This window comes from Pongo abelii, chromosome 14, assembly GCF_028885655.2.
Source record: "Pongo abelii isolate AG06213 chromosome 14, NHGRI_mPonAbe1-v2.0_pri, whole genome shotgun sequence".
NCBI classification, from domain to species: domain Eukaryota; kingdom Metazoa; phylum Chordata; class Mammalia; order Primates; family Hominidae; genus Pongo; species Pongo abelii.
The window spans coordinates 113,422,857-113,438,592 of record NC_071999.2 but is presented as its reverse complement, the minus strand read 5'-3'; the positions used below and the strand labels follow the sequence as shown (position 1 = coordinate 113,438,592).

The following is a 15,736-nucleotide window of genomic DNA, read 5'->3' as shown; positions in this document are numbered from 1 at the left end:
TCATTCTTATAGTACAGCTTAGTTTACTTAATAAATGTCATGTCGTATTACGTATCATGTCATATTACACAAACGTCAATGTCTATGGCATTTTGACAAACGTTTTCAACTTCCCCATGGTTTGGTTAAGAAATCATTTCATTTTTTCTTCTGAAGCTGGTGCTTCCAGCCTCTTGCTGCCGGCACCACCTCCACCTTCACCTGTACCCCTGAGGCAGCCTCTTGCTGTCCCCCTGGGGCGCACAGCCACAGCCCACCTCTGTTTCCTAGTTGGCATAAGAGTTCTTAGAGGTTTCTTCAGCTGTTGGAACATTTTCTTCTAGTGCAGTTTTTCAGTGTACACTGTTACGAGAAGACTCATTCAAAAGACCTGTAAGAATTCTAATTATTTGTATGTTTTACTAACAAGTTACATGGGGACTGTGAGCCATTGATGACTGGCAAAGAAAAATGACTTTTGGCCATTTAAAAGTGTGTCTCACTTTGATATTTATCTCATTTTACCTCTACCAAGTCACCTTGATCACAGAACAAAGCGTCATTTTGATCAACCTAATAAAAAGTTATGAATAAAAAAATACAATCCTCCTTCTACCGTATGGATATTGACCCGGGGCATGGAAGGCCATGCTGATTTTACGTTCATCTGCAAACTCCCTTGTGATTTCATAAGTGCTTTAAAAGTAGTTTTCAGATTAAATGTAGGATAGCTATTAGGAACACAGTCTTTGGAGTCCTACAGAACATGGGTTTGAAGTCTGGATTTTCCATTTCCATTACCTAATATTATTATTAGTTAATATTATTCCTGTGCAAAATGTGACTAATAGTTATGGTCAAAAGTGCATGCTGAGAATTACATGGAAAAAAAAAGTTTACATCTTACTTAGAAAAGAGTATAAAGTTGATAAATACCAGCTATTATTCTTGTTATTATTAAGTATTTATAATCTCTTAGGCTACCTTTAACTGCAGCGCCTCAATTTTTCTAGGTAAAATATAACCGGCAAAATGTTACTTGGATAATATTAACCCTAGAAATAGATAAATAAAAGCCATTAGTGCCAAGGACCTGGAGAATAACTGAATTTCAGTGACCTGTACTGCAAATGGGTACATCTGCCATTGTTGTATTTGAATTTAAGATCAGCTTATTCCTTCGTGTCAGAAAAAGGCAATTTTTTCAATGTTTGTTTTCCCAAATAGCCACCAAAACAAAGAGATGAATGAAGTCCGAGTCCTTTCACGTTTGATGAAATTATATAAATACGTAGCAAACATTGATGTGGCTTGCACATCATCCAGAAGATTGTAGCTGTGGCTCTGATGAGGCTTCCCTCCTACTCCCAACCACACCACAGCATATGATGTCTGCTCTATCTTGGGTGTTTCCGGACTTTCAGACAGTGAGATTTTTAATGCATTTGGTGTGAGTCATGAATGTAAATGTCCACTTCTGCCTGTTCTGTGCCTCTCAAAGTCCAAGATCTAAACAGCAGTCTCCCAACCCCTGCTGGGCCATCTTTGTAAAGTGCTTTGCGCCATCTAGCGTCCGATGGAGGCATAGACGTGGGACTCCATTTGGAGGGAACTGGCTCACCAGCCACATTGCAGCAAGTAACTACAGCACAGAAGAGCAACAGAGTCAATTATTTATTTTACTTTAGATATCACTGGATTTTGAAAACTTAACTTCCTGCTTAAATCCACTGATTTTCAAATAAGCCACATAAAACTAAAGGCCAAAATACCTTTTGCATTCTATTAGGGATGCAATCAAATACTGTTTTGCTTTTATTGCGGGGACTTTCGTTGCTGTGTTTTTATCACTTGCAGCTGTCGTTGTGTAAATACGCTTTCTCACAATGAGGGCTCTCTTAGGATCCACTTGAAACCACAGCACGCTCGCACGCTTCTCACAGTGCCTCTGTCACTGTAACTGTTGTCACGCCTCTATATTTTTCATTCTTCTCTTTTTTTCAGATTGTCTACAAAGCCTGGCTCTGTTCCCAGTATTTTGAAGTCACACAGTTTAACTGCAGAAAGACAATTCCTTGCAAGCAATACTGTTTGGAGGTTCAGACGAGGTGTCCATTTATATTGCCTGACAATGATGAAGTCATCTACGGAGGCCTCTCCAGTTTCATCTGTACAGGTACAGTGCCGGGTGGGAGTCTGTACACCAGTCTCCGGTGGTTTTGCTTTCTTGTATGATGTTTGTTTGCTTTGCTGTTTCCTTTCACTGATATAACCTTGAAGATGCGGCTGGTAGTTTTCCGCACTTTCACTAATAGAAGCACCGAAAGCTCCCCTCAACTGGTCTGGAAATGATTCAGCTTCTGAACCACATGGTCTATCTGTAACTGAGACCACAGTTATTCACTGTGTAAAAGAAGAAATCTGATGGCAAAATATTAGCAATCATTAGATATACTTACATGTGACCTAGTGTAGGTTAGATTCAGCCTGCATTGCCTTTGAATTCCATAAGAACAGGAGACGTGCTAAGGCCAGTGAAATAATGCTTTTCAAATTAGTCAGATGTTTATGTTCTCTTGCCCTATTCTCTTTTTTTATATTTTCTGAGAATTTTTATGTTATTTTATCTGTAAAAAGGATTAAGAGCATTAAAAATATCTGCCTAAATTGTACGTGTGTGTGTGTGTGTGTGTGTGTGTGTGTGTGTGTGTCTATTAGAGCCACACAACAAGTCTATCCATTAAACAATGTTTACTTCTTTCAGCAAATGAGTCAGACTGGGCAAAACACCAATATCAGCACTCCTTTTCTGGATATTTATAAGCATTACATAATTTAGACAGAATAAGATATAAAGAGCAAGAGTCTTTTTTTTTAAAATAAAAAGATAATTAGATGGTGAGAACAAGACACTTTGCCAGGGTGGTGTGATAATCCGAGTGGTTGCTCTGCATTTTCTTTTATAACGATAATGCTATACGGCATCCCTGGAATTACGTGGCTCGAGTTGTAGCACATTTCGTTTTCAAGTGTAAGGATAAAACACCGTCATATGTGTAGAGACATATGAAAATGCTCTTCTGACATTAGACTTGCCAAACTCCTCTAAAACAGAGTAGCACATTAAGATGCTCAACATGAGAATTTATCAAATTATTTCCGCATCGCTTATTTACATATGTATTCATTAGCCACAGTGTTCTAAGTGATAAGCTATCAAGAGATAGTCTGCCAAAGCTTGCCCTAAGAACTGGATGAGTATTTCTTTCTTTCTTTTTTTTTGAGATGGAGTCTCACTCTGTTACCCAGGCTGGAGTGCAGTGGTGTGAACTCAGCTCACTTTAACCTCCACCTCCTGGGTTCAAGCGATTCTCATGCCTCAGCCTCCCAAGTAGCTGAGATAACGGGCATGCACCACCACACCTGGCTAATTTTTGTATTTTTAGTAGAGACGGGGTTTCACTGTGTTGGCCAGGCTGGTCTCCAACTCCTGACCTCAAGTGATCCGCCCACCTTGGCCTCCCAAAAGTGTTGGAATTACAGGCGTGAGCCACTGTGCCCAGCCTGGATTAGTATTTCTTATGCTGCCCAAGCTTGTGGGAAGAACACGTGACTGAAGGTCCGGAGCACTGGCCTTCATCCTGCTTCTATTGTACATTCTCTCAGAGGCACCACCCCTTCACTAGGAAATTAGAAAGTGCAATGGCCAAACCCTCCCCCATGTGGATTTGCTGCAAGGATTACAGATAAGGGAGAAGGGCAAGTTATGTCATTGACCAGCCATAGCCGTTGCACACAAGAAAGTGAAATGCAGAATGATTTCACAGGCCTGTGTGTTATTCTACTGACTTGATGCTCGAGTCATTTTTTATGTAGCTCCTCTCTGCTGGAGGAGGAGGAGCGGGAGGAAGGAGGGAAGAGGGAAAGAAGGGATAAGGGAAGGAGGATATCAATATCTTCTTGCTTTGAGTTTGAGACAAAATTCACCAGACACAGGCTATTAATTCATATTGAATTTTGCATAGAACATTCCACAAATAACCATGAAGATAAGGCCTTCTTTTTTTTTTTCTTGTGGGACAATGAGGTACCTGTTTGTGACATTAGGGCTTCAGAGAAGCTATTCGATTTTTATGTACAGGTTGTATTTATGCATTTACACTCACATTGGCTTTTGTCCTAGAGAAGAACAATAGTTTTTGAACCAAGTTCTCAAAGTAGACAAAAAACCCAAATGAAGGGCGAGGTGTTTGCATTTATCTTCTTTTTCCTACATGTATCTGTATTTGTGAATCTGAAATATATGTTTGAATGTTCACCCACTTCCTCCATATGCAGTCAGAATGCTGGGGTAGAGTTAAATCTCTCACTTCACAACATGGGCAGAGAATCCAGTGTGCAGTTTTAATTGTTTTCGAGTTTGGTAAAAACAGCTTCTTCATAGCCATAGCTACATCATTAAGGAAAAGTGGCAGGAAAAGAGAGATTTATCAGATCCAGAGAAAAATGCCATCTCCGTTAGAGGCCCCCTAGGATAATCTCATCACTGAACATTTGGAAACCTAAGAACAGTGGTTCTTATGTCACTTTCAGTTGGGTTAATGTTCATTTTATGTTTAAATTGCTCGAAAATATACAGAATAAATTCTGAAGTCATTTCACCCTGAAGTTCTGTAAAACAATCTGACAGAAAAAGGTGATAATTTTCATATTGACCTTCTTTTCTAAGGTGTTACCTATGCCTCTTTGAAGAATTCTCATCCATGTTGATAACTATCAGCCATCATTTCCCATCATCGGTTACAGGTGTCCCTTAAGAGTGCACTGCTGAGGCCAGATGCAGTAGCTCATGCCTGTAATCCACACAATTTTGGGAGGCTGAGGTAGGAGGATTCCTTGAAGCCAGGAGTTTGAGGCCAGTCTGGACAATGTAGCAAGACCCTGCCTCTACAAAATGTTAAAAATAAAAGAAGTAGCCAGACACAGTTATGTGCACCTGTAGTCCCAGCTATTTGGAAGGCAGAGACAGGATTGCTTGAGCTCAGGTGCTGGAGATTGCAGTGAGCTGTGATCCTGCCACTGCACTCCAGCCTGGGCAGCATAGCGAGACCCTGTCTCAATAGAAAAAAAAAATGAAAGAGTGCACTGCTGGACCTGAGCAAGGAGATTTCTACTCCTGTCCATCACAGCTGCCTGCTCATTGCTTATAAGAGTCCCAGACATGGGCCCCAGAATGGTTTTCATCTTGGATGATGTTAGAATAGAGGACAGCGCCCAGAGGACAACTGGCTAAACTGTGGAGTGGCTTGTCATGCTTCTAAGGAAACTAGTAAGACATATGTGCATATAATTTGTTCCCAGATTTTAAGTTGCACATTTTTGGATGTCCATCTTCTACAAATGTACACGGATTTTTAAATAGTTTACATTATAAATAAGTTTGCAAGTAAATGTGAGCCATTTACATTCTGTTTTTTTTCTCTGAAAACAGAATAATATAATAAAAGGACCAGTGTAGTTATAGCATCATTTAATCTCATACAAAATATTTTAATAAATATATCAAAGTTTAAGGGAAAAAAGAAATGGGAAGGGAGATGGTATGCCAAGAATAAAATAAAAAAATGAGAGTAGGTTATGAAAGCAAGTAAAATGTAGTAACTTCATCAAAAAGAATTCACCAAGTAAGGTGACCTTCCTCTTGCCTCCAGCAATTTTTCTTTTTGAAAAAAATCATAAAGCATTTGATTTCCACTCTAGATGTTAAAGTGCAATGATTTCTCACTAAAGGAATTAAAGGAATAGGTGGAGTTTCCTTCAAATTCAACAAATTTAATTATAATGGTTTTCCTGCTATTTGAACTGCATCCAATTCACAGCTTCCAGAAGGATGGAGAATTCCCTCTAGGATATCGAGGATTCTTCACTTACTTTTCTTATCGACCTCAAAAAAAAGTATTCTGTAAGCACAGCACGTAACTGCATATGGCTTGAAGACAGATACTGTCCATGTGAGCATCAGTTTTCTTCAAGGTGCTTCTCCTTAGTGACAAACCAGTGGTGTGGTGATTCCTTTTCTTAGAGTCCTTTGTACCCAGAATCTTAGAGATCTCAAGTTCTTGCTGTCATTGTCTAATTGGCTATATACTGATACCTAGGATTCCTATTATTCACAAAAAAGGGAATATCACCCCTTGGAATCAATGAACAATTTCTGTAAATGATCAGGAGTTATTTACCATTTTGGACACACTTACTAAATTCAGTATCTCGTGCATCATTTCTCTATGGTGCTCACATAACCAGGTACCAAATTTGAAAGTTTTAAATATATATATTTCTGATCGTCTGCTACCTATGATCCTTTAGTAAGCCAGGAACTTACTTTAAAAAATGAAATATCTGAGAATACATGTCCATTACTATAGAATGCTTGTGATTGAGGATGTTACAAAAGGTCATGACCAAATGTTCTAACCACGGATTTTGATGACAAGAGCATCCCCGTGCATATGTTTAATTCCAATTCTGTCTTAGGAGATAAAAGGAAAGGCACTTTGCCTGAGATCTCTCTTGAATTTTTTTCTATTAAAGAATAAAACTGACACGTGACTAAAGAAATGTTTTAAAAATTAATTGGAAAGAAATTCTGAGGTGCTGTCAGGGTGAAACATGTCATTTAATGTTAGGCATTATTGAGCTAAAATTTGTCAAGGTGGGTTCTGTTGGGTTTGCAAGCTCAGTTCGCATAATGCACTGCTATTTTAGAAACTCAGTTGCTTCATCTTTAAAGTGAGGGGGTGGAAGTCGTTTTTGGATTCTACGATGTCAGCCCGTCATCGTGGTAATTACGTGGGCTTCCCTCTCCACACTCCCTCGCCTCATTCCAGAGTCCCCTGGAGAAATCCTTGATTGCTTACCTGTAACAGTGAACCAAGCTGAAGAAAACAGAGGCAGCAGAGGAGCACAGGCTGTGGGTGCTATGGTAACAAACATTAAGAAAATTACCATTTGATTGATAGATAGAATAGACCAGCCATGATTTGCTGCTCCCTTACATAGGGAAATTATTGAAGGAATAAAAGTGAAAGTTGGTCTGCTGGGGGTTACTGACAATGCAGATAAAACATATTTTAAGAATTCTATGTAAATTCTGCATTCCATTTTTTTTCTTTTTCTTTCTTTTTGAGCTGTGACAGGAATAAGGTTATGTTTCTGTCTCTGGGGAAAATACTGTGGGCTGCTGTTGTTCCTTACTTGACAGGCGGTTGAGGCTGCAATGGGAGGTGGTCGCCCCCTGGTGGCACCTCTGCGCGCCTGCAGAGAGTCTGAAAGGACGTTCACTGCCTGCAGGCAACGGAAGGGAATAACCCGAGGGGAGGAAATGCATCGATCTGCATATTGATCACATTCGAAGGAATTTTTTTTTAAATGTTTGGCATCTCACGGTTTACTTGTGAGTGGCTTCACAAGTGCAAAAGAAAAAACATTTGCAAAACTCCAGTCCTCACATAACCAGTGAGTTGAGAAAGATTTTTAAAAGACAAAGATGTTCTCATTAAAGGAAAATTTCAGTAGAAAAAAAAAAAACTACTTCTGTAGATTCTAATTTGAACATTTATGCCATTTCAATTTATTTATTTTCCCCGTGTATGCATATGTTCATTTAATTTTTTTAAATCAGGGGTTTTTTTCTCTGAAAACAGAATAATAAAAAGACCAGTGTAGTTATAGCATCATGTAATCTCATACAAAAAATATTTTTATAAATATATCAAAGTTTAAGGGAAAAAAGAAATGGGAAGGGAGATGGTATGCCCAGAATAAAATTAAAAAATGAGAGTACGTTATGAAACCAAGTAAAATGTCGTAACTTCATATGTTCGTGACATCTTCTTCCATTAAAACATTGTACTTTTTGAGGTTTATTTCAGTTAATATCTTTAGGTTTGAGTTCAGATCATTCCTACTTAAGATTGCTTTTTCTGAATTCTATATTCATAAAGATCCCAGCAGGTCAAGTTTGCCTTTGGCAAGGGAATGTATGTAGGGAATAGAGGAGGAATTAGGATGTCTGGATTCTGCCAGTAGCTATGAATTTTGGAAAATCGCCCCGACTATAAAGTCTCATTGCCTCACCTCCACAAGTGGCTAACAGTACTGAGCCCAGTGCCAGAACACTCAGTGTCCAGGCCTGCCGAGAGCAGAGGCCTGAGCTAGATGGGACCCTGTGTAGTCCAGCCTGGCGGTGCTTGCAGAGCGGCAGGTGCAGCTGCAGAGGAGAATGAGGTTTTACGCTTGTCTGTGTGGGGAGAGGAAGACACCTGCCTCCAGCTCACCTGGGTGACACTTGTTGGAGAGCAGGGAGAGCTTGTGGGTGCCCCTCTCTGCCTCCAGCTCACCTGGGTGACACTTGTTGGAGAGCAGGGAGAGCTCTGCCTCCCTCTGCCCCCCTCTACCTCCAGATGTGCTGACAACTGGGCAGGCCCTGCATGAGCTTGCTCACCTCGACAGCCTTTGGGGAAATTCTAACACAGTTCAAGTTATCCTTCTGCTTCTCATCACTACACCTTGACTGGTCTAAGAAGATAAATGAAATGCATCAGACCAGGGAGAGTGGAGAAAACCAAGCCAGGAGCACTTGCAGGGACGGGAGTTCAATCAGCCCTGAGAAGTGTCTGTGCTTCAGTGGTGGGTCCTGAGCCAGCTGCCCCAGGGAACCACTGAGGGCCCAGCCTGAGCCATGTCAGGGCCCATCACCATGTCAGGGGGCCCCACGGGAGATGGAGCACAGCACCTGATGGCTGTCCTTTTTGATGCCGTTGAGGGAAGACTTAGTGACGTCAGCCCATACTCACTCGCTAACCTTGCACAGAAGTGACACCGTGTCTGGCAAATATTTTCAGGCCCTCTGAACCCTCTGGAAGGAAAGTCACCCTTTGCTCAAGCCAGACCATGCGCACTGCCCTCAGAGAGGCAGTGCCAGCACCTGCACTACTGAGCTGGTGAGTCTGTTCTTAGATGGAAGCTGAATCAAAGCACGTAGTGATCTCCTCTACAGCCAGGAGGTGATAACACACACCCATGACAAAGGTTTCCCTGCACTGGACGTGAGTGAGCGAACTTAGAACTACTGACCACACAGTAGCTGTCAAAGCGGGAAGCCAAATGAAAGATTTGAATTCTGGAATGTCAGTTTAGGAAGAATATGGCCCAGTGAGATTTCCCACAACAGGTGAAATCTTATTCAATGAGAGTATTTACCTATTTTGTCTGCAAGTAAGACATCTTTGTCAAGATGTGAAGAATTTGTGAATTCTTTGTAAGAATTTATGCCCACTTATCCAGTAGCTGTTCTGGATACTGGACTAATTTGAACAATGAAATTATCCTGTGCGATTATAGATTCAGTCAATCTTAGACAAACCAAAATTACTGAAGTCAGCTAGTTTGATGCCTCGAGGATTAACCACTCCCTCAAAACAAGCAATTGCAGAAACAAGAATAGCGCCACATTTCCTGGCTCTTAGTCCAGCATTTGTAGTGGAACAGGAAACGACCAGCCAGCCCATCCTGAAATTCATGTGTAAGCAATTGTTTCCTTGCTATGTACAACTGGAAAAAGTCAGTCAGTAGGTTAACGGAAGGTGATCACGCCCACAGCCTGCTGTCTTTGCATTGCAAATCTCAATGTTCAACAAACATGTCCTGATTTCTCAACATCACACGTCACATTAAAAATGAATGTAACAAGCACTTTGGAACGTAGACATTTTTCTGGTTAAATAAAGAAAAGAAGACTGTCTAGGTCATTGTTCTCAGGAAAATTTTTTGCTTAGATGGCTAATTTTGTCAGATTGGTTAGTGAGATTCTTAGGATGCATACACACACAGACAAATAAATTAGTATAAAGGGTAAGAACAGAGTGCTAAAGTTTCTAAAATGTCTGTGTGAATATTATTATGAATCCAAATCACCTTATCCTTGTGTTATAGATATTTTATAATATATAATAGATTGTATATATAATATATAATATCTATACCATATCAACACATATTTATATAATTTATACATAATTCAAATATCCAATTTGTGTATAGAGATAATCAAAATAGCTAAATTTCCAGATAATGTAAGTAATAAATAAGAAATACCTTAGGTTTAAAAATCGAAGACCAATTTGTAAGCAGAACTTTAAAATTAGTTTTAAAGTTAATTCCAAATAAAAAAAAAGAGAGTGAATTTAATTTAGGCATAGCAGCACTGATGGAATAAAATGTGTAAATTCTCCAAGAAGAAAACTTTAAAATAAACAGTTCAGTTAGGAATAAAACTTCAAGAATGCTATTTTAAGATGATGGGTCTCCGGTTATTGTGTTGTTGTTTGACACTACTGGTTCAGTCCTAAATATGGTATGTTGTACCTTTATTGACCAATTTACGGGGTCAAAAGAGTGACGAACCCAGGCATAGAGAGTCTGAAAATGCCGACCTCGCCACCGAAACACTCCTGCCAGAAAGTAAGGCTCATGGTAACCTTCACTAATAGCTTCTCCTTTATGGAATATGTCATTACCTGAGGGAGTAAGGGAGATGTCTTTTTGGGCTTGTCTTAGGGACATTTGCTGTGTTTTAGTCTTTTTTTGTGTGTAAGTGGGCTGAGAAAGCCCCAGGAAGTCCACCTTCAAATACGCGGGAACAAACATTGCAAGGGAAATGAAAATAATTTCAATCACAAGGGAAATAATTGTCCCAAGATAGGACCTGTTTCTCACTGCATGGTAAATTCTTCTTATAGAGGTCATTTTTTTTTCTTTCTTTCTTTTCTTTTTTTTTTTTTTTTTTTTTTGGAGACAGAATCTCACTCCGTTACCCAGGCTGGAGTGCAGTGGCGCAATCTCGGCTCACTGCAAGCTCTGCCTCTCGGGTTCACACCATTCTTCTGCCTCAGCCTCCCGAGTAGCTGGGACTACAGGCACATGCCACCACGTCCGACTGGTTTTTTGTTATTTTTAGTAGAGACGGGGTTTCATCATGTTAGCCAGGCTGGTCTCGATCTCCTGACCTTGTGATCTGCCCACCTGGGCCTCCCTAGAGGGAATTTTAAGATGTAGCATTTCATTGTGAACTGTGAAGAGCCAGAGAAACTTCCTTCTGATCACTTCCAAGGCCTATGATATGTGCCTATACGTTGAGAGATATCTATCAACTTATCAACTTATGGATGGATGGATAGATAGATAGAAAGATAGATAGATAGATGATAGATAGATACATAGATACATAGATAGATAGATAGATAGATAGATAGATAGATAGATAGATAGATAGATATCAATGTATATGCACATATCATAGACCTTGGAAGAGATCACATGGAAAGGCCAATTTTCGAGAAGTGGAGACAAAAGCCAAAATAGTTCTCAATCGCCATCTCTTCATTGCAGTGGCGTGCCTTCCGATGTGGTAAATAGGCAGTTTCACTGGATGAACGTTCATTTTCACTCGGTCCCCCTGGCCCCGCAGCTCCAGGGTCCTTGAGGTTCAACCTCAGAGTTACGTCTGATGCCACCAATGAGTAGGAACAGGTCCTGTGGCCACACTAAAGTCACCGAGACTGCAGCAGTTGATATTACATACTTTTGAAATATTTAAATAAAGTGTGTTTGCGTATGTTTGAATTGATAAGTGGTGCTCATGACACAACATCCAAAAGACACAAAACAGGCAAGATCAAGTCACCTCCCCCAGCCAACTGGCAACTGATGTCATGGGTTACAGACTTATTATCGTTTATTTACTCAGTTCCTGACTAATGGCCATTTGAGTTATTCCTAGCCATCTGTATTAAATGCAGTTCTTCAAGGCATATTTTTGTTGCTGTATCATTTACCACAGCCTGTGAATTTTACTGTAAAATAAATGTCTACCAAGAAGTAGAGACGGATGAAAGAGTCTGCGCATCCATCGTGTGGGAGATGCTTGCCATGTAACCCATTTTTGGCACAGATCATGCCCCTCGCTCGATGTCCTAATTCCCTTAGGAGAGTCTCCAAGCTCCTTAACCTGGCTTGATTTGACCTATTTCCCACCGCCCCCCCAACCTCATTCATCATCAGTTCCTCTTTGGGACCCAACACCCCAGATATAGCCACCCAGCATGTGAAGCCCCACTGCCTGGGATGCCCGTCTGTCAAAGCTTCCTCTGGCTAATCCTGAAGTAACTGTGGCTCCCAGGAAGAGGCCCTCCCTGACCCCCAAGGGGGAGTTTGGAGCAAGTGTGCACAGAGCACCCTGTGCTTCTGCTGCTGTGGTGCTTACTGGGCTGTATTTTAATCCCAGGCCACTTTCCTGTCTCCTTCTCATTTTGGTGAGTTGGGTTAAAGTAAGTACTTATGTCTTCTGGTGTGTCCACAGGACACCAAAAAGTGCCAGACAGATTGTTTGTGTTCAATAAGCAAACATTGGATGAGTTCATTAGTGAGTAGCAACTCCGTCCTTTGAGCAAGAAGAAGCTCTGTGGTGGGAGGTGTCACTCAGGACAAGCAGCGGTCAGCCATGCCCTGCACAGCCTGCAATGCTCCTGCCCACGGGCGTCTGTGGCAATGCTGTGAATGACAAGGGGGCTGATGGTTGGATGCACTTTAACAAAGTGTCCTCCGTTGGGAGTAAGAAAGAAGCACCTCAGTATGTCATATCAAAGCTGTTTTTTGCCCTGGTATCCCACCCTCCTGTCAATGCAGTAGAGAGGCTCCTGCTGAGTGGAGTTCACGCCCGCCGCCACACAACTCCACTACCGGGAATGCTGGAACTTAAAACAAAGGCTGAAAAGTGATGGGGCATCTAAGCTTATGGAATTTACATTCTGAATGGGTACCCCAAACTGAGTGTCATTTGTTCAATTGTATCCCCTGTTCTCCAAATTCAGATGTTGACATCCTAACCCCCAGCACCCCAGAATGTGACCATATATGGAAATAACTTGGTTATGGAGCTCATCAAGTTAAAATGGGTCATTAGGATGAGCTCTAGTCCAATGTGATTAGTGTGTGTGTTAGTCCACTAGGGCTGCCATGACAAAATACCACATGCTACAGGGCTTCAGCAACAAAAATGAATTTTCTCACCCTTCTGAAGACTAGACATCTGAGATCAAGGTTTTGTTTCTTCTGAGGCCTCTCTCCTTGGCCTGTAGACACTGCCTTCTTGCTGTGTCTTCACATCGTCTTGCCTCCATGCCAGCACATCTTGAGAGTCTCTCTGTGTGTCCAAATTTCTTCTCTGTGTCCAATAATGACATCTGTCCTATTGAACTAGGACCCACCCTAAAAGCCTCATGGCACCCCTTTGAAGGCCCTACACAGGTATTGTGAAATACATTCACATGTTAGCGTACTGGGAGTTAGGGCCTCAACAGGTACATTTTTGGAGTATGCAATTCTTCCTATAACAGCGTATAAAAAGGGGAAATTTACATATAGACACATAGAGATAAAACAATGTGAATAGATGTGGGAAGAAGATGATCCTCTGCAAGCCAAGAAGAAAGGCCCATACCAGAGCTTTCCTGAAAACCCCCAGAAGGAGCCAACCCTGCCAACACATTGATTTTGGACATGTAGCCCCAGAAATGAGAGAAGCTGAATTGTGTTGTTTAAGCCCCCTAATACGTGGGATTTTGTGATGACACCGCTAGCAGAGGAATACACTGAGCAATGCCTTGAAGTTTTGGAATAAAACAGACATATTCAATGTTATTTGTTCAAGCAAAGAACAAATTCTAACTCTTGTATGAAGGCGAATTCTGCATGCTTCAGAAGTTCTGGAGGATTAGAGGACAGGAAGAAATAAAAAGGAATTATAAAGGCATCGAGGGAGCTCAGCCAGCAGGATTTAGAGGACGATAATTACGCAGAGAGAGTAGTAATGCAGAAAGGGTATTAACATTGCAGATAGTCTTTAATTGTAAAGTAAAATTATTTTTGTAAATTTTATGAATCTCCTTTTGAAGGAATTTAGAAGCACAATCAATTTGCAATGCTGCTGTGTGTGCTATGTCCCATTAATCATGGTTTAATAATTGGAAGACTTTAGACCTAAATCTGAAAACCCATCATCTCAGGAAACTGCAGTTAGGGAATTTCTCCTCTGAAAAATCAAGCCACTCTCTGTAGTTTCTGCTCAATATTGCTGAAAATTTAAAACTGCACTAAAAATTAAACCTATTTAAAAAGAAAAAAAAGAGTAAGAAAATCTCAAAACTAGCCAGACAAACTTTCTATCTCTAGAAAAATTTTCTTCCATTTGAAAGTATATTTTTTCTGTCATTCCCAGCCTGATTTTATGGGTTCATATTTAAGGTTTTGAAAGGAAATATAGACTAATACTTTTATATAACTGTTTTATTTAATTTCTGGACAGCTTTCAAATTCTCAGCCTTAATCCTTACCAGAAAAATTGGTTTCTATCTCCCTTCATTTCCATCATTATTTCCACAAAGGGATGAATAACATTTTAAAGGATAGAAAAATTTCCATGAGGAAACTTCAAATTTATTAAAAAATCACGAGCTCCATCAATTTGCACACACACAAAAGCAAATGTGGACAAATGATTAAAGAAATTCCTCACGTAAAATCACAGAGCTGTAGAGCTGGAAGGGGCCAAGCTGCTGCCCCGCTCCAGCAGGTGAGTGCCATGTTGTTTACTGTGGACTGCTAGCCTCAGCCTGAAGGGAGAATGCAGAAATGAGAGTGGATGCAGTGAACAGCTAGGAACATCAACCACGCGTGAAGAAGCAGGCAGGGACTTTCTTGGTCATATTTGTCTAACATGGTAGCTCAAAAATTAAATTTAGCAAATAAATACATTTGAAGAATCGAGAAATTAAGTAGCTTTCCCAAGTTCACAGGAAAGCCCACAGGAAAAGCCAGCACATCTGACTTCCCACTTAGCTGGGTCCATTGCTTTTCTATGATCTTTTTAAAAAATAAATAAATTGCATTTTGCATATTTAGGGTATATTAAGATATACAATATGATGTTATAAGATACATTGTCTTGGTCCATTTTATGTTGCTATGACAGAATACCAAAGACTAGGTAATGTATAAAGAAAAGATATTTATTTCTGACAGTTTTAGAGGCTGGGAAGTCCAAGGTTTAGTGACAGCTCTAGTGAGGGTCTTCCAGCCGTGTTGTAGTGTGGTAGAGGACGTCATTTGGCCAGAGCACAAGAGCATGCCTGCCAGCTCAGGCATCTCTTCCTCTTCTTACAAAGCCACAGGTTCTACCATCGGGCCCCACTCTGATGACCTTATGTGATCCTAAGTCCCTTCCAAAGGCCCCACATCCAATCAACATATAAATTTGAGGATTAAGTTTCCAACACATGAGATTCAGGGGACACATTCAAACCATAGCAAACATATATATAGGAGGATGGTTAATAGTGGAACAAATTTATCATGTCTATCCTCTCACTTGGTTACCTCCCCAACTCCTGTGGCAAGAGCAGCCAAAATTTACTCATTTAACAAAAATCCTGAACACAATACGCTATTATTAGTCCTCATGTTCTACATTGGGTCCTTCAACCTGTTCATCCTCCATATTTGCTACTTTGAATCCTTTGACCTACATCTCCCCATCTCCCCCACCATGGAGACCACTGTTTTATTATCTCTCTATATTTGAACTTTTTTGGTTTTTTAGATGCCACATATAAGTGCCATCATATAATATTTTTCTTTC

The 15,736-nt window shown here is 40.5% G+C and overlaps 1 protein-coding gene across 2 annotated transcripts in view; it reads left to right on the top strand.

The window, feature by feature from the left end:
* The window catches only part of NALF1 (NALCN channel auxiliary factor 1), a 697,011-nt gene that overhangs the window by 653,872 nt on the left and 27,403 nt on the right, over positions 1–15,736 (top strand). For both annotated transcript variants that reach the window (NM_001133986.1, XM_063714698.1), the window contains 1 exon segment: positions 1,984–2,155. In NM_001133986.1, the coding sequence (NP_001127458.1) occupies positions 1,984–2,155 (172 nt within the window).